A 26627-nucleotide genomic window follows, 5' to 3' on the forward strand; every position below is an offset into this window, starting at 1 on the left:
AATGAAAGCAGGACTCAAAAAATGAAAGATCACAGGTGAAGGAAATGTGTTCAGTGAAAAATGGACAGGGAAGTACTTTTCTGTTGAAACAAATAGTATGATGCTGCGCTTAATTTGTAAGGAAATCACATCAGTTCTCAATAGTTACAATCTGAAGAGACTTTATATGCAAAACATGCTGCCAAATTTGAAGCATAACAAGGAATGATTTGCAAAGACAAAATAGTGCAACTGAAAGAAGTTTTCATCTCAACTTTTTAATTATTTTTAAAATAAATTACAACTCAAATGGGCACTACCATAGAAGCTGGTTGTGCGGTAGCACATCTGATTGCAAAAAAACCCAACTGTTTACTGATGGTGAGTATATTAAGCAACAAATGAGGAGCACTGCAGATACAACTTACCCTGATAACTCATCACAGTTATCCTTGTCTTGAGTGAAATGCACATACAATCACAAGGTCAGCTGCTGTTACTTTCCTTTACTTCTCAGAAATATATCTAACAACCAGATTGTAACTGCAACAGTATAACAAAACCTTTTTTTCTTTTCCATCATTGTAAAGGAACAGACAAAGTAATTATTGCTTGGAGATTCTGCTAACATCCGTTTGAGTAGTTTGGCTTTCTTTGCTAGTCACAGAATCAGATGGGTGGAACCTGCAGGATAAGAGAACCTACAGCTGTAGCATCCACATACTACCTGCTGCACTAGCAAGACCAACTTCATTTAATCTCACCTACAAGAACCTTGCTGGAATACATATACTTTTCTCTTACAAAAAAAGACAATGATAACCATGTGGGAGCTCACCACCTGGGAAATAAAGCAACAAATCTGGAGAAATAGTAAGTGATTTCAGTGATATTTGGTGGAAGAAATCTGACGTTTAACAGTTAAACCCCAACTGCTAGTAACTAGAGGTAAGCTATACTGCTGCTAGCTTACTTCATGTTATTATTTATGGTGCACACTTAAAAACTGTTAACTATGTTATGGGAAACTTCCAGATGTATTACAAGACAAAAAAAATAAATCAATTCTTGCCTTATGTATGAAGAGAACTTGCATCATCCATGTTGCCCATTGAGGAAACATCCTTGGCATAGTAGCTCTCCTCATCAAGGGTGAGTTAAGGTTGTCTGTATACTACTTCCACATATTCCAGCCTGATAGCAAGATGCCTGATAGAAGTGTGTACACAGTAGGATTCATGTTCTAGTAACTTCTAGATCCTGCAATGGCCCCCAGGGGCTCCTGCCAGTAACAAATAAATACAACCTCTGGAGCTATGCCAGTCATGAACGTATCTGCAGGCAACTCCAGGATCAGAGAATTAATTGCTACTACCCTCTACCCTTGTATTCACAGAGATAAGTATTACCATCAAATGGTGGTTTACCAGATCCTTGTTTCAAAGTTGCTGCCCTGAAAATACTGCTTTCTAACATTTCTGAGAAAATACCAATTCCCTGACAGATACTTACACTGTTCACAAACAATTTATATCACTGACCCGCTCAGAAGTACCAAAAAAAAAAAAACCAAAAACTAAGCTGCATTTGTTGAAGAGTTTGCAACCCATCTTAAAAGCAATAAGTTGTGCATCATGGGTTCCTGAAGGAGTTCTTAGACTAATTTTGCTCTTATTTCCCCAAATAGTGCTGAGGAAGAAAAAAGCCTTCTCTTGGGACTGACGCATGTGACCTCTCACATATTTTGAAAGATCCTGCAGATGGTCTGTTATTGACTTTAAGCATAACTTTGCTGTCTTGGGAATGCAGATCAGCTGCTGAGGTATCTCTTAGAGTCATCTGAGTTACATTCAGACATAAAATGTGACAGTTACGAAAACACTCTTTAAGAGAGAGCCACTAATATAGCTGTCATTCCATAACATGTAAGGAGGAGCACTACTGCCTTGAAATTCAGCATATTATTTTGTGATGAACAAAAACAAATCAAACAAATAGGGAATAATTATTAACGTGACTTCTCTATACACTTTACAACAAAATAATTATCTGTTATCAAAGATAGCTGGTTCCATTCCTAGTAGCTTATCTCATAATGGAATTTCAGATATTCATGTTGCAGAACATGACAGTTTGCATCAAACTGTAACAGTTTTAGAAAAAAAACAAAACAAAACATAATCCCAAGGAATAAGAAGCACGCTAACTGGTACCTTAAAACTGAAGAGTGCTGTTTTTCAAGCAGAATGTCCTAGAAGACTAAGCACCCTTCAAGAAAACACAAAGAAAAACGTTTGCTCTGTGCTCTGAAGTTCATTAGTTATTAAAACTGCTTGAGATGTGGGAAATGCAGGCTTGGGTTGCCTTACCTGAACTGAAAAACATAACTTGCATCTACTGACAGCTCTGCTGAAAAAGACAGAGAAGGAGGCTACCAAATCAGAATAAATATGAACTAAACAAAGCAGGTGACTCCTGAAAGCAAGCATCGACACCTATCAGTAAAATTCTAAACGTCATGGTATGATTCCGTTTACTCTTCCTAGGTGGAAAACAGGGTTAGAGAAATTCTCATTTATAGTTTCAATCTAATCAATGGACACCAGATGTCCAAGTATGCTGTTTGTGTTGTCTAAGAAATACTTAGTTACTGATAGGAATGGAAGCAACAAAGCTGACTTTCAGACCTTATACTGAATGTCTCACTTTGTCCTTTCTCTCCTAAACTACTGCCTAAATGTGAACATCTTCAATTTGTTCACCTTTCTGGAGTCACTTGCTAAATGGCTAAGCAGAGCTACCTACAGCCTCAATATCAAAAACAAGGGGCTGCTTTTTAGCTTTTAAGTTGGATACCTAAACCATTTTTTGTCTTAGAACAACAAACTTGTGGGTTGTTTTGTTGTTGTTGTTTTGTTTTTTAAGAATGCTTTTAATAGCCTGGAATTAAAACTGATCAGAACAAATTCTGTTCAGTTACTCTTCAGTGTTGCTCCGTATTGTGTAACAAGATTGAGAAGTAAAGCTTTTACATGTTTTTTGTTCCATCTTAAGCATTCGGTGATTTTTCTTATATAAGCATCAGCTAATGGCTGAATGGAAAACCTCTTTTCATTAAGGTTGTTAGAATCAGGCCTTTAAAGTATCTAACACCCTGTTTATCACATGCACAAAAAGGAGGAAGAGCATGTGTAATTCCTCATTCGGGAAATACTTATGCTTATATAGTCTCCTCATTTTTCCTTCTTTTGGAAGGAAAAGAAATTAATTCACTATAGGAACTCTATATTATTTGGAACTTCTCACAAGATGAAATCAGTCTAGACAAAGTTTTTATACACAGTCAGCAACTACATATATCCCAGGCAAACACCATTTCTCAGAAAGGAAAGATATTAAGTTCTTTGCTAACAGAAAACCAGCTTCATGAGGCTTACAAGTCCTGCCTTATGCCCTGTCACTCCATTAACAATCACAGAAATAAAGCTCATAATGACAAAACTCTGTCTGTTAACACTTTACAATTTCTTTTTGAGCTCCAAGTATTGCTACTTAATACATAAGGCCTATTTTTTCCCCCTTTTTCTTCACAGTTTGTTAACAATATGAAATATACAACATGGAAGTACCTCCTCGTTCTGCATTTACACCAGTGCTGAGGAAGCTCATGCAGCATATTGCACTGCAGATAGACCTCTCTGACTGAATTGCTAAAGTGGTTTGCTTTAACCCCTGCCTTCCCCCAGCTTTACATTCACAGAGCAGGCTGCATTTCACACTGTACTGCACAGTGATGAGAATCTGGTCAGGAAAACACAGAAGCCCTGGAAAGTGAGTTTTCTAATCAAGGAAAGCAAACAAGAAAGGAGAGCAGGAAACCAAGAACATACCTATGGAGGCCATGATGATAGAAATTCTCTCGTGAAGCACGGGCTGTGCAAGAACTTTATTCAGAACAGAAAAAAAAAGAGCTTCCTCTTGTTAAGCTGATTGCACTGCATTCTTTCTGCAGCTCAGAAGAGCACAGCAGCCAGGCGAGCTACTCCACCACAGGGAGGCTTGTGAAAAGCCGTTCTTCACATTAAAATACCAATCGCTCTACCCAATGTGTTAAAACTTCATGACAAAGAGGATTCCAGTGTCTGCACTGAAACAAAAAGAGACTCTCTCTAAACGAAGTCAGTCATTTGAAGACAGAGTTCGCTCCATCCAGACAGAAAATAATATACGGACAGTTTGGGCTAGCGCTGCTGCTCACTGTTCCAGCCAGACTGCCCATTCAGTCTTTTTGTGTTCTGGAAACACCAACTCATTTGAATTAGACTTTTTTTTAAACTTCTCTTTCCCCTCCCCCAGGCTCCTGCTCACAGTTTTCTTTAGCACACAGCACTGCTCCTGAAACACTTTCCAATTCATTTCTGTTAGACAGCATACAATGCTCACAGCTCTTTTCTTCACTGACTGTCAGCACACACAGCATATGGGGTTTGTTTGTTCATTTATTATTAAGCAGAAACCCTATTATCTGTACCACTTAATTTGTTTTTTCTTTCAGAGAAAAACACAACTTGAAACTGAATCTAAACGAATTTCAATGTGGACTATATTTCAGCTGCTGTATAATGCCAAATTAGCTCAACGCTGATAAATTTAGTATCCAAGTTCTGAATAAAGTCTGACTCACTTCCCAATCCTTCTTTGACAAAATAACACATGTAAGCCTACATACTGCATTCAATATCGCCCCCAACATTGTTCAGAGTAGGTTTTATTTGCAGGTCAGGAAAATGAGTGGAAACACTGCAGTGCCATGATGGACAGCACACTTCCTGTTCAGATTGTTGCAGAGCACCAGACCTTCTGAAAGGATGAGTACAGGAAATGACTTGATATGGACAAAAACATACTGGATAATTTAAAGCTTTCCTGTAACTACTCAGTTGCTTTCAAATTTTGAGAAGCAAAGTACTTGCAACATGCACACTACACCATTTTCATAACTTTGAACTACACAAATTGGCTTGATTACAGAGATGGATATTAGCAAATTAAATATAATTATGCTTTCTGTCACAGACCAAAAAGTACACTTAAGCTATTCGTTCTAAGATTATTTACTCCTACCAGCTATTTCTATTAATCAATTTCATAATGGTAACAGTCAGGACACACAAACAGGGAGGACAGATTGTGACAGACACCAAAATAATCAGGGAAAAAATGAAGGACAATCTCTGCCACATCTCTGCAGAGGCTGAAAAGTGTATTAATGCAGCAATCCACAAGTGCCAACTTACTACATGATTACACTTTGTTTTTCATGGTTCCTGGAAGAGAGAAATGCAGATGAATACACTCTTCAAACTCCTATAAACAGTGACTACTATCAAAAACTGCTTTCAATAGAAAACATTCTCACCAATGCATGAAGAGTACTATATTCAGAAGCAACATTTGAATGTCCAGCTTCCTTTCTGATTTGCAAGTTTTAGAAGCTTTTTATTGTTTGGCTATATAATCGACAGTGAGATTTGTCAGAGACAACATGTGAAGGCTCAGTTAGTGAAAAAAACATTCATTTCCTAAGCTTTGAACAACTCTACCACATGCAACAACAAAAGCAAAAAAAAAATTTGCAATATATATACAAATATACATATATATATGCAATATAGATGCAACATATACAAACATATATTTAATATATGCCAAAAAAAAAATAGAATTGTGAGTGTATTTGAGGCAGTAAGGGCTGAGGAAGAGCTGATGGAAGAAAGAAGAAAAACTTTAAATAACACAAGCTATTTCTTTTCTGTAGTCAGATGAGATATCCGTAAATGGCAGGAAAGTATATTTATCTTTTCAGAAGAGACCATAAACAAGTATCACTTTAACTCATAAGTATTTAATTACAGACTAGTTCACTTAGAAAGGATCATCAAGTCCAACTTCCTGACCACCTCAGGGCTAACACAAATTTAAAGCATACTATTAAGACCAAAATCCAAATGCCTCTTTAACACTGACAGGGGAAACAATCAGCTTGCCTGAAAGCCTGTTCCAGTGTTTGACCAACCCCACAATAATTAAGTGCTTCTGAACCTTTACAGCTTTGTGCCATTCCACAAGTCCCTGGTTACCAGGATGAAGCGATCATTTTCCCTCCTCAGAGAGGGACAGAGAACAAAAAGGTCACCTCCTTTTCTCCAGACAACCCAAGTGTCTTCAGCTTCTTCTTATAGGACATGCTTATAATCACTGTTACCACCTTTACTGCCTTCTTCTGGATGCTTTCAAAGGACTTAACTTCTTTTTTGAATATTGTATACAAAATTCAAGGTGAGGCAGCACCAATGCTAAAATAGAACAGGAGAATAGTATCCTTTGGCTGGCTATGCTGTGTTTAACACACGCCAAGATGCAGTTTATCCCCTTGGCTTCCAGTGCACACTGCTGGCTCACATTGAGCCTTCTGTCACCAGCACCACCAGGTCCCTTTCTATTGAGATGCTCTCCAAACACATCTGACATTGCCTCATCCCAGATAAAGAACTTGGCATTTTACTTTGTTGAACATGCCGTTAATGATTGCTCAATGATCCAATTTATCTAGATTCCCCTTCTGCAAGGCTTCTTGTCTCTCCAGCAAATTAACAGTACTTCTCAGTTTAATGTCACCAGTAGGCTTGCTGAGGACACGTTCCAATCCTGTGTCTAGATCATTGATAAAAGTGTTGAACAGGATTGACACTAGAAGTGAGTGCTCTGGTGAAAACCTCTAGTGACCACCTGATAGCCAAATGTAGCCCCACTTATTAGAATCCCTTGAGCTCTACTGCTGAGCCAGGTGACCCAGAGTAGCGTGAGCTACTATCTCATAGGTAGACAATTTCATGTAACAGTTTAAATTGGACTTAAAGGATGTAAGTCCTGTTAGGCTTAAAAGCCATCTAGTCTAATTCCCCTGCAGCAAACAGGGATATTTACAGCTAGATCAGATTGCTCAGATCCTGGTACAGCCTGAACTTAAGTACCACAGAATCACAGAATCATCAGGGTTGGAAAAGGCCTACAAGATCATCCAGTCCAATTGTCCATCTATCACCAATAGTTCTCACATGTCTCTCAGCACAATATCTAAACATTCCTTGAACACCTCCAGGGTCAGTGACTCCTCCACCTCTCTGGGCAGCCCATCTCAGCACCTGACCACTCTTTCAGAAATGTAGTATTTCCTAACATCCAAATAGTACCCTGGAATATCTCCAGGAATGAGGCATTCACTGCCTCTCTAGGCAAGCTGCTCCAGTGCTTCACTAACCATACTGTAATAATAATCTATTTCCTTATATCCATACTACATCTCCCATTTTAGTTCAGATCTCCCCAGCATGACTCATTTCACCAAGTCTCACTAACACCAATAATTCTACGAAAGGACCAAGGCTCCCAGTTCATCTCAGTTGTGCCTCATACTGTATGCACTGGTATATAAGCATTTCAGATGTGCCTCTAAAACCTTAGTGCTCCCTGGAGAGGCATATGTGTTCTCATCAGCCTTGCCACACTCTGGCAATGCTGTACCTTCCCTTCGTTTGATCTCAGTGTTCTTAATGATATCTCATTCCTACACAGATCCTAGTTTAAAGCTCTCTCAATCTTGCTAGGTTACTAGCCCTCACTGAGACAGGTGGGTCCCGTCAGGCTCCAGCAGACCTTGCTTTCCAGCAAGATACCTTTCTTCAACAGTAAACCCCAGAGGAGGGTGGCCTTCTGTGACATAAGCAGCAAATGCTGGTATTCCCACAACCGAAAGAAATGTGTGCATCAACCCCAAGTCATATGCACATCAGATTTTGTGATGAATATCTGAATATGAATGACTTTATGAAACAGTATGCTTTAACTGAGGCGGAGAAAAATACAGAATAGTTTATATTTCCTCTCTTCTAAAAGAAGAAAGAAAGAAGGAAAAAGCACAGCAAGCATAAAAGTAGAACAACATCTTAAAAACTAAGCAACATGGACTGTAAACATCTAAGCAAGACTGAATATGCATTTACATCCTTATATAACACCAGCAGCTCTGTAATTCTGAAATTATAAAGCACACTGAACTGGTGAATGCAGCAGGCCACAACTTCACAGGCACCTAGACCCAAGATCATCTGAAGTTTTCAATTGTTCTGAAAAGGTGTGCTCACAGCTGTAGTACTTTTACAGCTGTCCCTCAGACTATATGGGTTACTCCATATATATGGAGTTTCTTAATTTAAGTTGTGCAACTAAGACAACTAATACATCTCAAAAAAAGTTTGCTTCTATGTGTGCTGCTAACTAGCAAAAAAGGTACATGCATGCAATAACAATCCACATCAGCTAGCTGTCTGCTCATCCAATCTTATATTTCTGTTAAACTTATGATCAGTTTTGGCCTATAGTTTACCTCCTACATCATCAGAACCAGCAAAACCTATTTTTAAGGCTTTTCCTTTTTTATCCCTCCCTTACATATGTGTAAGATATTATACAAATATACTTTCAATAACACACACATACACAGTCACAGTTAGTGACAACACTGTATGTAGAGCATGATTTTTTCCCCACTGAAAGGGAAAAACAGAAACCAAATTCTCTAAAATTGAGTGCTTAAAAACCTTTATTTTGTCCAGTAGTGAGTCAGTCACCTGTCATTAGAGAACAAAGAAAAAAGAAAACACAAAAATAAAAAAAACAACTACTACAGCAGCAGCCATTGAACTCAACAGTGTAACAGGCTGTATTTCAGTTTTAAAGCATGAGGTATATCTGTTTTGGGACTCAGAAGGAACTACAGTACTGAAGGACGCTTACATACGTGCATTTTTTTCCCGTGCAGTAATATAATTACATAAACATTTCTTTGACATTTACAACTTCAGATTTACTGTCTTTCTTACCATCTGAAAGTTAGAAGTGATGAGCTCTTATAGATACAAGTGAAAACAGAAAACAAACACATTTGTCCAGCACCTTTGGAAATGCTGTAATCTTTTCAGCTCATAGGTGTAGAACCCAAGAATGGTCAGTTTTCCTGGACAGTAAATATAAAATAAAGAAAGAAATGCCAGATAATGCTAATGCGTTACAAACCAAAAAAACTTACTTAGACCTTTGTTCTCTATTCTCCTCATTTAGAAGATCTCTAAATCAGGCCACAAATTTGAATTCATTTTTCCTTCCTTTAAGAAGCCTGCTCTACTGTTCCTATACACTGTACTAAACAGCAAGTGAGAATTAAGCCAGAGAGAGAAATCTGGCTCAAAAGTGACAGTTTTCATACTCCAACAGGAAAGAGAACCTTCCATATGACACAAGTGCTCGTGCTTGCTATTAGATTTGCATGGGAAAAGCTCCCATTCTTCTAGATGTTACTTAGAAAAAGGCTTTAGATCCAACAGGTGTAAAATACAGAATACAATCATATTTGTAAATGCCAGTGTTCTCAAGAGCATGTCTGTGAAAGACCTCAACGTTCATTGCAACAAAATTATCAATGCATTCAAGTCAGAGTTATTTATTTCACTGGTTGCAATTTTGTTGCCCACTGAATTTACAACCTTCAGAGGCAGGCAGACTCTTAAGGTATCAGAACTGTAATATTCACACCACTAGGAGACTGATGCACTGCTGTTCTTTTCGCCTATCCATCGACCTTTTCTGAACTGCTTTTCTTCTCCAGCACAACTCAACCTGGAATTTCCAGAATACTCCAGGCTCTACCAGATGACTTTTGGAAACCGCTCTTTGACACACAGGAATGTACCAGCCTTTGTGCTCTTATCTGCTAAGCTTAGAAACGATCCAAATAACATTGGTCATATGCTGTGCTTCTTGAAAGAGAAAATTTTAGACTAGAATGAAATTTCTTAAACAAATATTGGGTAGTAAAGGAGATATTTTGAAAATATTCAACATTTCCTGTTCTATTTCATGTTTTTCTAAACTTTGCCTTCTTTTCCAAACATTCTTCTAAGAAATTAATTGACAAAATATTTATGATAGGCAGAGTGTGTTAATCACAAGGCTGCACTTCGGGCATAGAAATAAACAGTAAGAAAAGTAAATATGTCTTAGTACAGCAGGAACTAATCACTGAAGTTAGACTCTGCAGTTTCACAGAGTATTTTGAACTCAAACTTGCTATCAGTTCAAGGGGAAGTGAGTGCAGGATAAGGTCCCTCTTAGTTATGCAGATCTCAAGTTTCATTAAAAAGCACAGTTTATGCATACCCTAATGGTAGGTGGCTTTATTAACTCTGTAAGTGAATCATCTCCCATCTGGGGGTAAAAGTCAGTTTACAGAAATGTTTAACTAGCAGACACCCTTCAAAAACATAGAATGAAATTTATTAATCATACGCTCTTTTAAGCGGATATAAAAATAGCAAAATAACAACAATGAAAAAAAGAAAAGCCACAACGGATGTTTTAAAGATAGTTTGAGATTATACATCCCCAGCATTTTGAAGAATGAAAAATATTTTTGTTACTTTTGGATATTCTTTTGTTGCAACCAAGTGTAGAATAAATCCATCACTTTGAGCATCCCATCTTAGGAAACTAGAGCTACTACTATTCACTGCACTCTGCATATAAAGGTTCCTAGAACAACCTCTTTTATTACCATTTACTCAGATTTATTTATGCCACATTCAGAGTTTCTGCTTTTCTCGAGGGAGAGAAAGTTTACTCTGCTTACTTTCGGGAATCACTAAACTAATCTTCAAATTCCTGAAACAAAATGGAAAGCAGAACTGAATATTTTTCATGGTAGAGTACTGTGTTTAGATGATGTATTAATGTGCATAAAATAATTTGCCATAACTAGAGATTGCCATAATTTAAGTTGGATGTTGAATGCTGTAATTGTCTGAAACATGGCACAGATGAGTTGATTTTTCTCCTTGAAGAGACACACATTTAAATAGCTTAAATTAACATTCAAATCCACCAAAAGTGCTAAATCTCTGAGCCATTTTTCATCTCCAAGTCCTATCACAAATTTCCTTTGGATTCCATATGGGATTTGATTTTATTTTGCAAATCCTAAAATCATCTCCACACTTTACCCCAAGTTAGCCACTTTACCTAGGAAAAGTTAATGATGCCTGCATAATCAACATCCTTTCTTCTAAAGAACTCCTGGAACTGGCAATGATTCAGCCCCTTGGACTAAATGGAATTCACAGCTTTGTGATTATTTGCACGATACCATCCATTTTTAAAGCTTTTGTGCATTCATCTTCACGGTATATGATACAGTGATGTTATACGAAATGTGAGTTGCCAGCAGCAATTGCATCATCTTCTATTAAATGTCTGAGTACCTCTTTTTATTACTGGCCCTCACCAGGGCACCATAAATAGCTGTGCAGGTATGTTTGACAAAGAGGGCTGCTTTGATGTAATTTTTATTGCTTCATGCAAATCAAGGGATTCAGTTGAGCCTTTTAATGTTATTGAAGACACTGCTCCTTCAGTGATGTTACATTTGTTATGGAAATGCCAAGTTAGAATCACATGGTTGGAAAGGACCTACCAGATCATCTAGTCCAACTATCCTCCTATCATCATTACTACCCACTATGCTACTAAACCGTATCTGATAGTACCTCATCCAGATGCCTCTTGAACACTGCCAGGGATGGTGATTCTACCACTTCCCTGGGCAGGTCATTCCAGTGCCTGACCACTCTTTGAAAGAAAGAAATTTGGCAGTGCTTGCTGAATATAAAGTCTCTTCAGATAGCAATTGTTGAAAACTGACATGATTTCTATACAAATTAAGCACAACACCACATTATTCGTCTCAACAGAAGAGTACTCACCTGTCCATTTTTCACTGAACACTTTTCCTTCACCTGTGAGTTTTCACTTTTTGAGTCCTGTTTTCTTCTAAGACATTAGACAGGCTAAAATACTGGTTATCACTGAGTTTTATTCATCAAGAGGCACAAGCGCATATAATGTAATGCACAAGGGTTTCACTGTGACTGAATGTGTGTGGCAGGAGCGAGAGATGGAGTTAGCAATGCACTGTGCCCTCTTCTTGTCCTGGTTTCATCTGTGACAGTGCCAATTGCACACCAATGAGAATTCTCATACAAGCAACAGTGCTGTCATTCTATCATCTGTATTGCTTCAATAGTGCAAATATATTTAGGCTGGTTCAGGTAATATGGAAAAACGTGATGTCACATCTGCTGTTTGTGAGTAGATGGGTAAAGATTATAGATCATCTTCCTTTGTTCTACAGATTTATGACTTCTGCTGCAAGGTGGTGCCTTTTACAAATGCTGATTGTCTGCAAAGCTCTGTCTAAGCTTCAGCCAAGTCTAAGAAAGAGGCAGCTTCTCATATTCAGTCTGAGGGGTGGAAGGCAGAAAGACTCTGAAAATGGAAGAGATGGTTAGCCAGAGTTCAGTACTCTGTCAAGCAGCTTGCTACGGTTTTGTTTGTTGCTACTGTATACAAAGGAACTTCAATTAGCTGTATCCTGCCTGAGACAAGAGAGCCTTTATAAGCTTTAAAACGTGCTTTTGTTCCCTCACTGATGTGTAGGATTCTTCCATGACATATACAATGGCTGCTGCGCTACCCTAAGAGCTGTATCTGCGCATTATAAAGCAAGCCAATTTGTAGACTGTTCAAATTTGTCTCAAGAAACAAAGTATCTTTCAGAAGATATTTCAGAATAAGCACAAGTGCTGTATTACTTGCAAGCTATGTAAAGAAAGGAAACAGACAACTGAACAACTATGGCAAACAACCCACTGTAACAGCAGCACTTCAAGAATTAACTGCATTCCTGAATGCATACTAAAAAAGAGTAAATTCACTCATTTCTGAAAGAGAACATAGCTCTGAAAAGGAATTCTGTTAGCTCTAGCTGATGCAGGCAGGATGTCTTTAAGAAATTAATGGGGAGAAAGAACCACTAGGACACAGGTGACAAAAGGGAGAGAGATACTTAACAGCAATGAACTGACTCTTCCTAACACACTGCTTTCATCAGGAAAGAAAATACTAGGGCTAACAGTACTATTTTATACAGTGTTCTGACAGGCTTCAATGAAGATGTCATCCTTCAAAGTTCAACGCATTAAAAATTAGATGCATTCTAGACACACAATACACAGTTTACAGCAAAAATAACTTACAAAAGACCAAATAATTATGCTGTTTGATATGCATAAAGACCAGATGTCATTTGAGTTCCTGAATATGTATATAAACACATGTATTATTTTTTTAAATCGTACTGATATAGGTTGGTTTGCTTAGCAATGGGGATTCGTTCATTAGTATAAGAACCAATATATTAGTATCAAAAGGAATCCATACACAATCGTTCTAAAACTTTCCATTTCCGATTTAGTGGGTGAACAGTCTTGCTTTTCCTGGCCAATATGCTGTTCCATACTCTATGGCATAATGCAGAAGAAATCTGAAGGTGGTGGGAGTTTGTCTTTCCCCCTGCTGTTCAAGGCCTATAGCAGTCATTTGACAAGAAATTGTTTCCACAATGTCTACTAGTTTGTCTTCTAAGTATAATTTTGCCTTCCCTCCTCCCCCCCCCCCTCTCCCAGTAGTAATACAAGAGTCAAAATTCTAATAGTATTTACTTCACATTTCAGGAGTCATGGAGTTAGAAAATAATTTGGTCTTAAAATTAATGCAAGGATTTGGGAAATTAGAAAGTTTCACTAGCATCACTACCAATTCCGAAGTCTAGTAAAGATCCCATCCAATGGGGAATTTTAACTCCAAAAAGCTTTAGTGTATTAACAGACATTAGCATAGGGGCTGGACAAAATCCATCCTACACATCATGGACTGGATTGTTAAGTGATAAATGGGATTGTACAAGGAAGTCCCATGGTGTTTTGAATGGAAAGGAGAACCTCAAGACTTGAATAGCATTAACCCTTATTAAGAGGAAACTTATATAAAGAAAAGGACAGCAGCTGACAAATGGAATTGTAAGATAAAATATAACTGTACCAGTTTTGGACAAGAATGGGTCAGAAACCTGACAGGTATATGGCAGGCAATGGCTGCTGGTTGCATCTGTAGAAAGCCTGATTATACGGGAGGAAATCTTGGAGGGTCAATGCAGTGTAAATTCTTCACTCTCCCATCTCTTGGATATATGGTATATAAATTCACTAAGCCACCAGTTTAATACTGGAGCTTTAACTCTGTGCCCACTTTGGAAGAAAAGCTCTCTGTCCACGACAGAGAAAATGAAATGATCAGAGGATCCTAAAAAATGGCATGAACCACCCATTAAATTATGGGTAGGATAGCGATTTCAAGCTTTATTTGCACCAGGAATTAAGGCTTCTGAGAATAGAATGCCAGTGTCCAATCTCACTTGGCAAACTGAAAGCCTTGCAAATGCCAGCAAGCAAGGCCTTCTGACAATTAACAAACAGGCCCAGGATAACAGTGAAAGGTTTCTGCAAGCTAGATTAGCCTTGGATGTCTTGCTGGTTAAAGAAGAAAGATTATGTGCTTGCCTTAAATTAGATAAAGAACATTGCTGTGTGAACATTCCCAGTGTAACAGAGAAACTCAATGAGTTAGAGGACTGGATCACTAAGACAGCCATAGGAATAAGAGAACTGAGAGGAAACTACTGAAAACTCAACGATAAATAAAACTTTACAAAATTGAAGGAAAAATAAGGAGAAGGTGTCCTTGCAAAATAAAATTTGGGAAGAACAAAGGGATGGATAAGGGGCCTGTGCAAAACAAGATAAAGAAAAAGCTAAGAAGAAGAGTTTCAGTCACAAGGATCCAGTTAAATAAACTGATATTGAAGGTATGTAGCAGGAGATGCTAGCTTAGCACCTGCATGTAAATCCTGTTTTCTGGGCAGAACAAAGAGCGATAGGCTTTACAGGATACAAACAGTTCAAGTTGTGCAAAACATCAAACTCTGAATCTAGATTACAGTGTATTTATTTAAATGAAATGAAGAGGGAATAAGCTAATAGACAAATCAAGACAAATGTGAACCCTGAGTACCTCTGCAAATACGAAAAGGGAGAAAGGCTCACTAAATTGGGGTACAGGGATAAAAGAGGGGCTGTGTCCCTCAGTACTTTGATAGACCCCACTGGGGTATGCTCTAGTAGACTCTCCCTTTATTTGAATAATGAAAGCTGAAGACTCTCTGTCTCTTATTGAGATAAAAATGATTGAGTAAGCCTGTTGGAGAACAAATTTTCCTACTGTAAAGGATTGATCACTCCCACATTAGTTGCCTTCACACACAGTTCTATTTCAAATTATTATGTAGTATGAGACTCATACCAGGACTGGTTTTGTACAGCCCAGACAGGCTGCTGACCTTTTGGTTGGAGGAAATCCGCTGATGGTACAGTGGAGGTGTTTTCACTAAGACAGAAGGAAAAAAATACAATTTCTCTTCAGTAATAGGTAAAATATTAGTTGTACTATTAAAATAAAGAAAGAAGTGGAAGAAAACATTTCCTTACCATATGGTGTCTCTGGTGACAGTGAAAAAGCCGGTGTGGATGGGACATCTTCATTTCCATTTCTGGCTAGGGAGAAGATTCCTCCATATATTTCATCTTGATAACATGCCACAGACATCTATAAAGGGCAGGAAAAGAAGATTCAAAGAAGTGTTAAAATTTTAACATAGTCCTAAAAAAAAAATGGGACATTTTTCATCAGATTACAGAAGGTTTCATGTAATCTCATCCACTGTTCCAGCAAAGAACTCTTGAAACGTTAAAACCACACAAACAAATAACAGAAGACAAGAAATAGCAAACTTAAACACTGAATTGCATTTCTGTGATAACTCTTCTTATTGCCACATTGCAACTGGCAAATTGCTTCACACTGATTTTAGACACTGAACATGAACATAGGACTCCCTGTTGGCCATTTCTTGCAAAATTCTTCACTGTTTACCTCTTCGGTTTCCCCCAGAGGGATTAGTGATCCTGGATTTACAGCCTGGTCAGTGACAAGAGGCTTCATCCATCCACACCCGCTGTACAGTGACTGCCCAGGGAAATCATTGTCATACTGTCCAACACTTAACTTTCTGTTCCTTCCCACCACTGCATCATTATCTTTTGAACCTGTTGTTGAAAAACAAATACATAAGCCAATTAATAATGCTTTTTCAGTTGTAATTGTTAACATAAATGATTCTTATTATGCCTTCAGCAATTCTGTTCAAGAACACTCATGAAATAATTGTTTCACAACTGCTTTAGAAAGCCACAAAGGTGTGGAAAAACAATACAAAAAGCTTCTGACATTTAGCTTTGCTCTCAGAAGTTGGAATGTATCTGCAACACACGCAGTTCCAGTGGAGTGGAGCTGCATGTTTTGTTACTCCTAAGGACAATGGCAGAGCCTGTCAGTGGAAGCTGCTCTGGGCAGTCAGACAGGAAACCCTTATTTCCAACTCCTAAAACACAACAGGCTTCAGTAGTAAAAATATTGTTTTCCCAGACTGCATTTTCCCAGAACAAACAGTTTTTTAGCTAACAAAGACCCTGGTTCTTATAAGCCCAGTTCATTTTACATGTTTTCTATGTCATAAAATAACCACAATTACAGAAATTAGATATTAGGTGTACATAGGAGCTGTAGCTTTTTGGAGTCTAAAGAATGGAGTACAAAAGAAAGTAAGCTGAGCCAACAGAACAATCCAAGTTATTCAGGGGGCATAAAGCAGTATTCATGTTGAAAGACAATTCACAATTAACAAACGTCATCAGCTACAGCTTTATCATTAGCAACATTTTTTACTTACTCATCCACATCTACAAACAGACACTTTGAGAAAATGTCCACAACTACACCCTGCTTTTTTTTTTTTCCTTAAGAACAAATCAACGGTAAGTGTTCCCTTTCATTTCTAGTCCCAACTAAGCTGAAGCAAGATGAACTCCATCAGTGTTAGTTACACTAGCCTGAGAATTCTATGCTCATAAAAAACTATCTGAAAATCCCACAAAAATTTAGTTTTCAGATGCAACATGTCTCTGTACAAAATCCATTCACTTGGTTATCAAATAACATGCATTATTAGCACAGCATACACAAAATAGTCACAGATTTCAGCTGTAAAATTAAAACACGAAAGACTAATTTGCGGATGTTTGCCAAAAAATATCAGCTGTAGTGACATAGATAGATGCCACAGTTTAGAATCTCTGACACAGGTTTAAAAGAGTTCCTTATCCTATATTGCTTAAGAATGACTAAGCATAACCTTGTACAGTCAGGTAAGTTGTAAGGCCTTCCAGAAAGTATCAAACTACCTTAACTGATCTTACTGCACAGATGGAAGAAATTCTTACCCATAACGAATAAAAGAATCCAGAACTTATCTAGCAGTCAAGACTACTGTGTGGATACAATCCTCCATCTTTCAGGAGTCCCAGTACAGACTCTCTTGGGTAACAACAAATGCTTGCAGATAGGAAACACAGAATCACACCATAGAATGGCTTGGGAAGGGATCTCAAAGATCTTAATAGTTCCAAGCCCTCTGCTGTGGGCTGGGCTGCCAATCAATAGATGACACTACCCAGGAACCCATCAAGGGCCTTAAATGCCTTCAGGGATGGGGCATCCACAACTTCTCTGGTCAGCCTGTTACAATAACTCACCACATTCTGAGTAAATAATTTCTTCCTAACATCTAACCAAATCCCACCTGTTTCAGTTTAAATCTATTCCCCTTTATCCTATCACTACCTATCTATGTGAAAAGTTGGCACCCTCCTGCTTGTAAACTCCTTTCAAATACTAGAAGGTCACAGTGAGGTCTTCCCAAACCCTTGTCTTCTCCAAGCTAAACAATCCCAACTCTCTCAACCTTTCATCACAGAAATTATCTAGCCCTCTGATCATCTTTGTGGCCCTCCTCTGGACCCTCTCCAATAGCTCTGCATTGCCTTCACCTGTGCTCCCATGGCTGACTCAGTGCTTGCCTCAGGTGATCAATTACTAGTTCAGGCTGTGACTCAACAGTTCCCATATACTATCTCAGATCACCTCTTGCATGAGTCTAAGCATCTCTTCCAGGAGGTCTGTTCCATGATCTTTCCAGGCACAGATGTGAGGCTCACCAACCTGTAGTTTCCCAGGTCTTCTTTTCTCTCTTTCTTAAAAATGGGAGTGATGTTTTCCTTTTTCCAGTTACTGGGGATTTCACCTGGCAGCCACAACTTTTCAAATATGATGGAGAGTGGCTTGGCAAGCCCATCAACCAGCCCCTTTGGGAACCTGAGATGCATATTGTCCAGCCCCATAGCCTTGCACACATGCAGCCTCAAGAAGTGATCTCGGACTTGCTCTTGACCTCCATGTGGAAGTTTAGGGACACAAGACACTTGGGAAAACTGATAGGCAGGGAAGATTGAGGCAAAGAACACATTAAGTACCACAGCATTCTCCAAATATGTGGAGGTTAGTTTTCCTTCATCATTTATCAGTACACCCTCCTTAGTTGGTCTCTTGTGACCAATGTACCTAAAGAAATCTTTCTTGTTTTTCACATCCTTTGTCAAGCCTAATTCCATCCAGGCCTTGGCTTTCCTGATTCCATCCCTACCTATTCTGTATTTCTCCCAGGCCACCCGTCCCCCCCCTTCCACTGCTTTTCCTTCTTTTTCTTCCTCTTTACCAGCAAGTCCTTGCTCACCCACGCTGGTTTCCTGCCTTCTCTGCCCAGTTTCTTATTCTAGGGGATGAAAAGCTCTCATGCTCTCAGAAACACATTCTTAAAGTGCTGCAACCTCTGTTCTGTTCCTTTGTCCCTAAGGCCAGTTTCCCAGGAGAACTCTTCCAACAAATCCTTAAACAGCCTGAAGTTCAGTCTCCTGAAGTTTAATGTTCTGACTCCACTTTCACATTCCTTGAGATCATGAACTCAACAAGAACATGGTTTCTGCAAGCCCAGGCTGCCCCAAACTTAACCTCTTTAACCACCTCCTCCACAACATTGTGTACATTGATAGAGACACATCAGCTGGGCTTTTAGACACACAACCTTACTAGAGGAGCCCTCCCACAAACTTCTGCAACAAATCTGATGTTTTCCCTTGCTACTTCCTAAAGTGACAGAGTTCCCTGGCTCTTCTCTGTCACTCAGCAGTACATCTCCATCCCCAGCAGTACCAGTTTAAGGCTCTGGTGATGAGCCCAGCCAATTTGCTTCCTAGGATATTCTTGCCCCTCCTCGTCAGTTGTGTCCCATCCTACATCAACACTTGCAGTTTGTCAAAGGTGCATCCTAGATCATAGAACCCATAGCCTTTGGCATGACACCACCCATGCAGCCAGTCGTTCAACTGGTCTGTTCTCCTCTTGCCAGGATCCCAGTCTCTAAATGCGAGGACTAAGGAGAACACTACCTGTGCTCCCAATCCCTTCAACATCTTTCAGGGGGATGTAAAGTCCTTTTTTATATTTTTTTTATTTCCTGGTTGCAATCTCATGTGACCTAGTTTGAAAGACCAGCAGGTAATAGCAGTCTTCCAGCTTCCAGCTACCTGGTATCCTCTTCTCAGTGTCCTGAATGTAATTCCGCAGCAGGAAGAAAACCTCTACAGAGAGGTTATCTGGGAGGCAGTTGGGCCTTCACCTTTTTTTAGCAGCACTGATCATGACTCAGGTCCTTGACTGGATCTTTTTAACGTGATCACCTCTTTCCGGTACCAAGCCACTACCCATGATAATTTGATTAAGCATAATTTCAGGTAGCAACATCCTCAATACTTTTCTTATCTTGTGATTGGAAAGTTCATTCTGCTTATATAAGTATATGGGTGAAACAAGGGTGTGCAAAACACTAGGCAAGGGGATAGTAATTTAAATCAGACTATCTTTTGACTTAATAATTAGAGTTTAGAATTCTAGGCCCATTTTCTAACTTCTTCTAATGCTACAGTAGATTATTGTTTTCATACATCTTGCCTGGTAGTGACCCACTGCTAGAAAAAGCTAGGTATTTTTATCTTATCTCTGATCTCCTGAGACATATCACTTTTTTTACATAATGGTATCAGGATGGAGGAGTTCTATGAAACAATACAGGCTGGTAAATGTGCAGAGTAACTATGCAATAAAGGACCTGGGCATTGTCATAGTTGTAATTGTGGCAAAAGGCCACAACTGAATATTGACCATCGCATATTGAAATGTAGCAGAGTCCTGGTTTCAGCTCCAACAGAGTTGATTTTCTTCATTTATTAAGTTTGGCTGGAGGAGAAAAACAATGTAGATAACGCAGCAGTTTTTTAGTTGTTGCCAAGCAGTGCTGCAAAGAGCCAAAGATGTTTCAGACTCTTGTACCAACCTGTCAGCAAGGGGCTAGGGGTGCACAAGAAGCTGGGAGGGGACAGAACCAGACAACTGACCTAAACTGGCAAACAGGATATTCCATACCATGTGACATCACATAAAAACTATAAAACTGGGGGCAGTTGGCTTCTCAGGGACTAGCTGGGTATCTAGTTTGGCAGGTGGTGAGCAACAGCATTGTGCATCACTTGTTTTGGTAAACTATGTATGTATATATTCATTCCCATTACTTCTTCATTTTCTGTGTTAGTAAATAGTTTCTATCTCAACCTACAGGCTCTACCTTCCTTACCTCCCCCTCATTTCTCTCCTCCGTCCTTCAGAAAAGAAGGAATGAATGAATGGCTGTGTGGCTTTTAGGTTAAATCACAAGTAACAGAACAGTAGTTACCAGGTCAAAAGAAGTGATTACATCCCTCAGTACTTGGGAAGCCACATCTGGAGCGCTGTGTCTAGTTTGGAGCAACAATGTACATGTGAAGATACTAAAAAATTGGAGTGAATCCACCACTGAGAGACAGCATAAAAAGGTTAGAACAGGCTGCCCAGGGGGCTGAGAAGTCTCCTTCTCTGGAGACATTCAAGACCCGCCTGGACGCCTACCTGTGTGACCTGGTGTAGAGAACCTGCTTTGGCAGGCAGGTTGGACTCGATGATCTCTGAAGGTCCCTTCCAACCCCTACGATTCCGTGATTAAGTGAAATTCCAGATGCTACTGCCTTTAAGGAAATTTAGGAAGGTTTTCATAGCTGTCTCCCATTACCAGGAAACACAGTGATTCAATAAAAAAGAAGGCTTAATAATTCAACAAGAAAAAAGATGAAGTCCTGAAGTTAAATTTTAATAGGGCAGAGTTTAAAGATTGCCCCATGTATGGAAAAAAAAAATGTTATTTTCCAACACTACCCAAATCAGTATTACTTTACTTCTTGGGTACCATCTATCTTCTATGAAGAGTAAGGTAAAAGGCACTTATTGATCAAGTTTTCAAGATAGCTCTAGACTTAAACCAAACAAATCCATTTTAATAATTTAGAATCGGCTTTACAATCAATATTAAAAATTTAAAGGAAAAATAACTACTTCAAAGACTAAACTTGAAGAAAATATTGTGAGAAAAAGGTAACCAAATGCATATTCACCTGAAACAAAACGATGCATTTTTTGATAGAAGTTAATCAATAATGGGGTTGGATGGGACCTTAAAGATCATCTCATGCACTGGGCAGGGCTGCCAACCCAGGATATCTGAAAAGTCATGGCAGTCAGGTGAACTCCCTGTCGACTGAATAAAAGGCAATGTCACAGTCATTTTTAAGAACAGTCGAAAGGACAGCTCAGAGAACTATGAACTTGTCAACCACATTTCTGTGTTGGGAAAGAAGCAATTCCACAAATGCTCCTGCTGCTAACTGATTCCTGCACTCCATTTATTTTAACAAAGAAACGGCTTGTTTATAAACATAAGTAAAATCTATTTCAGAATGTTTAAGCTAAATTGCACCTCCTCATCTACAGAGAGAGTTGCAACAATCCAGCATTTATAAGAGAGCTGTTTTACATCTGAAAACAAACCTACATGACTTACAAGATGAAGACAAATAACCATTCCAACTCCTAAATATTAAATACTGATTAGGTTCTAATTTTCAGATTCCTAGATCAATAAGAACACTGTTTCAAAGAGCTGAAGTGGAAAAATGAACCTGGCTGTTTCACCTGTGGTATCTTTAGTTTCTTGATCTTTCTCAAATGTATTTGGAAAAAAGTACCGCAGCAAGAAAAATATCTCTGTTCTTGAAAAAAATACCTAATGTTTAACAATTATGTACAAGCAAAGTATTGTTTTTACTTTACTCAGAATGGGTAGCAAGTATAATCCAAATTCCTGTTAACCAACAGACTAACAAGCAAGTGAAAAGACCTAAACTCTACCTCAAATTCATTTAATCTCATTTAGGGCTGTTCAGCCCTGTCCTGCCAGCTTGTTCCATCCCTTGTTAATTAATTCTCTTGAAATAATCCTTAGGTTAACAATTGAGTCACGGGGAATAGAGCTCATCCTACTACCTGACTGTATAAGACCGATCATTACTATCTAGTGGAAAAACTGCTGTTCTAGTTGTCGTTCATTCATGACTATTCCCTTATCCTCATGGCAGCCAGCATTTCTCTGTACTATTAATTACACCTCCTCTTGCTGCACTAGCGTGAACAGATAATTAATCACTTTAGTGACTCTCTTGCCTTACCTTAGTTCTCTGTTAGTCTATTCCAAAGTAAGGTAAATCACATCTATTAAGCCTGGGCTATTCTACCACAAACTGGTAATGAACAACAAGGCATAATTATTTTACAGGATTATTTGGATTAAACTACATGGTTCTTTTCTTTTAAGTATAGCATAATTACAGTCCTTCATTGGAAGCATGCTGAGTACTTCAGCTTTCCTTCATACATGTGCAGGCATAGGGAATAAAAACTGACTAAACCTATACTTCAACTATCCACTATTGAGGGAAAGCAGAGTTAACAAATCTGGAAAGGAAGTATCCATGACACTGTAAATTAGCTTGCTCTCATGTGATGTAGATTGATTTGTTTATTAATAGGGATTAGTTTGTTAGTTTAAGAACAAATATATTAGTTTAGCAAAAGGAATCTGTAAGTTACAGTTCTAAAGCTTTCCATTTGAGTTTTAACGGGTGAAAAGTCTTGTTTTCCTAACATAATAGAATATTTTATCTTCTGCCTCAAAATGTTCAAGGACATTTTCCTTGGGTTCAACATATGTTGTTTTTAAAAGTGGTTCACTATTGCCTAATAAACAATGCACATCTTCCAAACCAGGAAAAAGTGGATGGAAGTGGGTCAAAGGCTTCAGCAATTAAGCTGCTGGTGAAAAAAGGGGAAGAAGTAGGTGGGTACTTGATCACCCTAAATACCTCTAAGCATGCCCAAGGGCACATCAACACATATCTGAGTCCTTGAAAAAAGAATGTGGGTCTGTACCACAGAGCTCATCTTTCAGGCACACACAGGTGCCCTCACGAGCTGCAGCCCTTGCTCAGGGCCTGCTACTGCAGAGGCTCTCCACAGGCTGCAACCTTCTTCAGGCCACATCCACCTGCTCCACTCTGGTCTTCTCCATGCGTTATGCATGGTGCAACATGGACTGTGAAAGGGACAGCCTGCTCTACCACAGATGTGCCTCTCCACAGGTGATAGAGAATTCCTGCTCCAGTGCCTTACTTCTGCACTGACCTGGGCATCTGCAAGGCTGATTAAAGTCTTTCATCCCTGTAGCAGTATCCAGGACCTACTCCTCATCCCAGCCCTCACCCCACAGAAAGCCAGTGGAAAAATGAGAAGGAGATACATTATTATTGAGATAAAGAGAAACTAATTTACTAGAATGGTAAAGGAATGTGAGCTAATACAATATAAAAGGAATCAAAGGTAATAAATCAAACAAATGGAAAAGAGACTTGTCTTACTAACTGTGCTGCAGAATGGTGGTACAGCCAGAAGGAAGGCCACTTATGTCACCTCCTTTCCTCTCAGAAACCACATGGGAACAATCAGAGCTGCTGAGAATTGCAGTTCCACCCAGCAGCAGCAGAAACCACAGCTTTCCAGCAGCCGTGCCAGCTCTGGCAGTTTTGCATGACATTATGACATGGAATACCTATGGAAAATGATTACATTCCTTCACATCTACTCACTTCTCTCTCCTAGCTGCTGTAGTTCAGCAGTTTTTCCTTGTCCTATGCCTGCTCTCCAGTGGCACAGCCCCCCCCAGGTCACAGCACCAAGCTGACAGATTTGAAAAAGTATTTGGACAATGCTGTCAGACATATGACCTGATTTTTGGGTAGTCCTGTGTGGAGCCAGGAGCTGAACATGGGTCCCTTCCAACTAAGGATATTCTATGATTCTATCACTCTAAGAGCAAAAGCTCGTGAACGTTAACATAACATTAATTAAAGTTTTCAGTTGACTTAAACAAAGATTGCAGATAACAAACAAACACTTTGACTTCCAATTTCTAGAAATAACTTCAGAAAAAAAATGTTACAACGTATCTCACTAGCAAGTATTCCTATATTTATGAATATATTGCACAAAAATTTAAAAGAAATTATACAATATTTAAGAGAAAACTTTCAGTAGAAATAATAAATAACTATAATAAAATCATAAAACATTTCACTACAGGTGTCTTCTAAAATGTCTCAATGTAGGACTTGTAGGAATATATGTAGGAATTTTCCCCTTCATCTAAACTCACAGCAGCAGAAAATCACAACTGATGACCTGTTACAGGTAAAAATTTCTTAAACAGTTATTTTAAAAAACGGGTATGCAAAGGCATTTAATAATGTGCAATAAGCATGATTCCATAAATTCTTAGACTGTGGAAAAAAAAAAGGATATCTGAAATAATCCTTTGACAATCACCCTGAAAGTTAAATTCTTGATCTGAGGTCCTGCTGCACCACATCCAGAGCACAAAAGTGCTGGGAAAATCACTTTAGAAAGTATTCAAGCAGTACTACAACAGCTTACCATTTTGGAAGGCATTCTTGTCTGTGACCTCTATCTTCTCATGGATGCCAGGACTCATGACAAGCTCTTCCACATCTGTATTATGGCTAGTGAAGCCATTTGCTTGACTTGTTTCCCTGGTGACATTGTTAATGCGGGTTGGGATAGGTTCAAATGTAGGGTCTAATTCCAAGATGAGCCTGTTCAGTTGTTCAATGGACTGATCAATATCCAAAGTTGGAGAAGCTGGCAAGTCCCCTGCATCTGGACCAAGATTCTGGCTATTTATGTCCCTCTGAGGCACTAGCTCTGACTTAAAACTCTCATTGTCTGCAGGTTCTGCACATTCAGCAATACCTGGTATGCTTCCTAGTCCTCTCTGAACAACACCTTTACTGCTGGAGCCATGTGTCAGCATGTCTGGGACCTGGGACTGACTCTGGGCAATGCCTAAATTCTCCCCAGTCTTAAGAATGCCAACCCTCATTTCATTCTGTGACACAAAACCATACTGGTGAGCAGTGACCATCTGTTGCTGGCAAACCCAGGTGTGAGTAGAGTAGTTACTTGGGTTATAGGCTTGAGGTGGGGGTGAGACGCAAGGATTCCTCTGCAATTGGTGAGATGACTTCAGCTCAGTGTTTCCAAATGATCTTTCATAGAGGGGATCCACACCAATTCCCAGGTCTGGGGCAATGGCATTGTGATGGTCTTCCCCTGTGTTACTTCCAAAGCCATCTGAGAGAAGCGAGTTCTGACTGCTCTTGGGGCAACTCAAGTTACCTAGATGGGTGGAGTGCTGCCCTTCTGAAGAAGACAAAGTCCCAATGCTGTCTACACTGTGAAGATCATGGGTAGGCATTTCATCATCCAGAATATCAGTCTCCCTGTCCTTCAGTTTGGTGTCCCCATTCACATGAATCTGAGCTGGTACAATGTGGTGAGTCCCGCTGTACTTGCTTCCAGCATCTGTCACACTCCTGGTGGTGATGATAGACTCCTCCAAGCCAAAGCCACTAAGTAGTTTGTCCAGTTCTGCCTTCTCCTGTGGGCTCAGAACTCGTTTGGCTCCTGGCATAAGGCGCTCTTCAGTTTTGTCTGTCCTGATAGAAGCTGTTGAATGTCCTGAATCACTGCTGACAGACAGGGTATGATCTCTGTGATCAGGACTGTTGGTCACAGGAATACCTTGAGCAACAGCAGGGATGCTGCTGTCTGAAGAGCTCTTCTTTCTTACTTTTGCATAGAGACTGCCATCAATAGGACCCTGGGTATGCGGCACTGTGGAAAGATAAAGGAAGAAAAGAGAAGGAAAGGGAAAGGGCATTATGTAAAAGTTTGGAAGGTATGACATTACATCATACCACACTGCAGAAATGCTGCTAATATTTTTATGATATTATTTATGCAGTCTTTTCTTCTTTAGTCTTTTCTTCTCAAGTTACCCTAGATACACACAACCACCAAGTCAGACTATGTTCAGACACACCTTCACAGGCATTTAGGTCAAATTCAACTCTTTGATGGAGTTAGGCTTTATCGAAGTGAAATACCAACATGTATGGGAAACTGTTGATCACAGCCAGAACCTCTGATTAACCACCTGAGGCAAGCAATGAGTCAGCTGCAGGAGCACAGGTGAAGGTAATTCAGCTGTGCTACTGGAAGGGGGTGGAGCTTGGCTCCAC

The 26627-nt window shown here is 39.2% G+C and overlaps 1 protein-coding gene across 38 annotated transcripts in view; it reads right to left on the bottom strand.

Annotated features, from left to right (window-relative positions):
• Window positions 1-26627, bottom strand: part of TNS3 (tensin 3) — a 176420-nt gene that overhangs the window by 22731 nt on the left and 127062 nt on the right. For 23 of the 38 annotated variants that reach the window (XM_015854825.3, XM_015854824.3, XM_085540030.1 and 20 more), the window contains 4 exons: window positions 24961-26220; window positions 15976-16148; window positions 15531-15648; window positions 15346-15429 (listed from right to left, as the gene is read on the bottom strand). In XM_015854825.3, the coding sequence (XP_015710311.2) occupies window positions 15346-15429; window positions 15531-15648; window positions 15976-16148; window positions 24961-26220 (1635 nt within the window). Of the gene's footprint in view, window positions 1-11943; window positions 12415-15345; window positions 15430-15530; window positions 15649-15975; window positions 16149-24960; window positions 26221-26627 lie in introns of those variants that run through there. The other 15 variants (XM_085540028.1, XM_015854826.3, XM_085540050.1 and 12 more) reach the window with 7 other exon arrangements.

The sequence above is a fragment of the Coturnix japonica genome, chromosome 2 (genome assembly GCF_054131305.1).
Source record: "Coturnix japonica strain WE chromosome 2, WE-NBRP24, whole genome shotgun sequence".
NCBI lineage: Eukaryota > Metazoa > Chordata > Aves > Galliformes > Phasianidae > Coturnix > Coturnix japonica.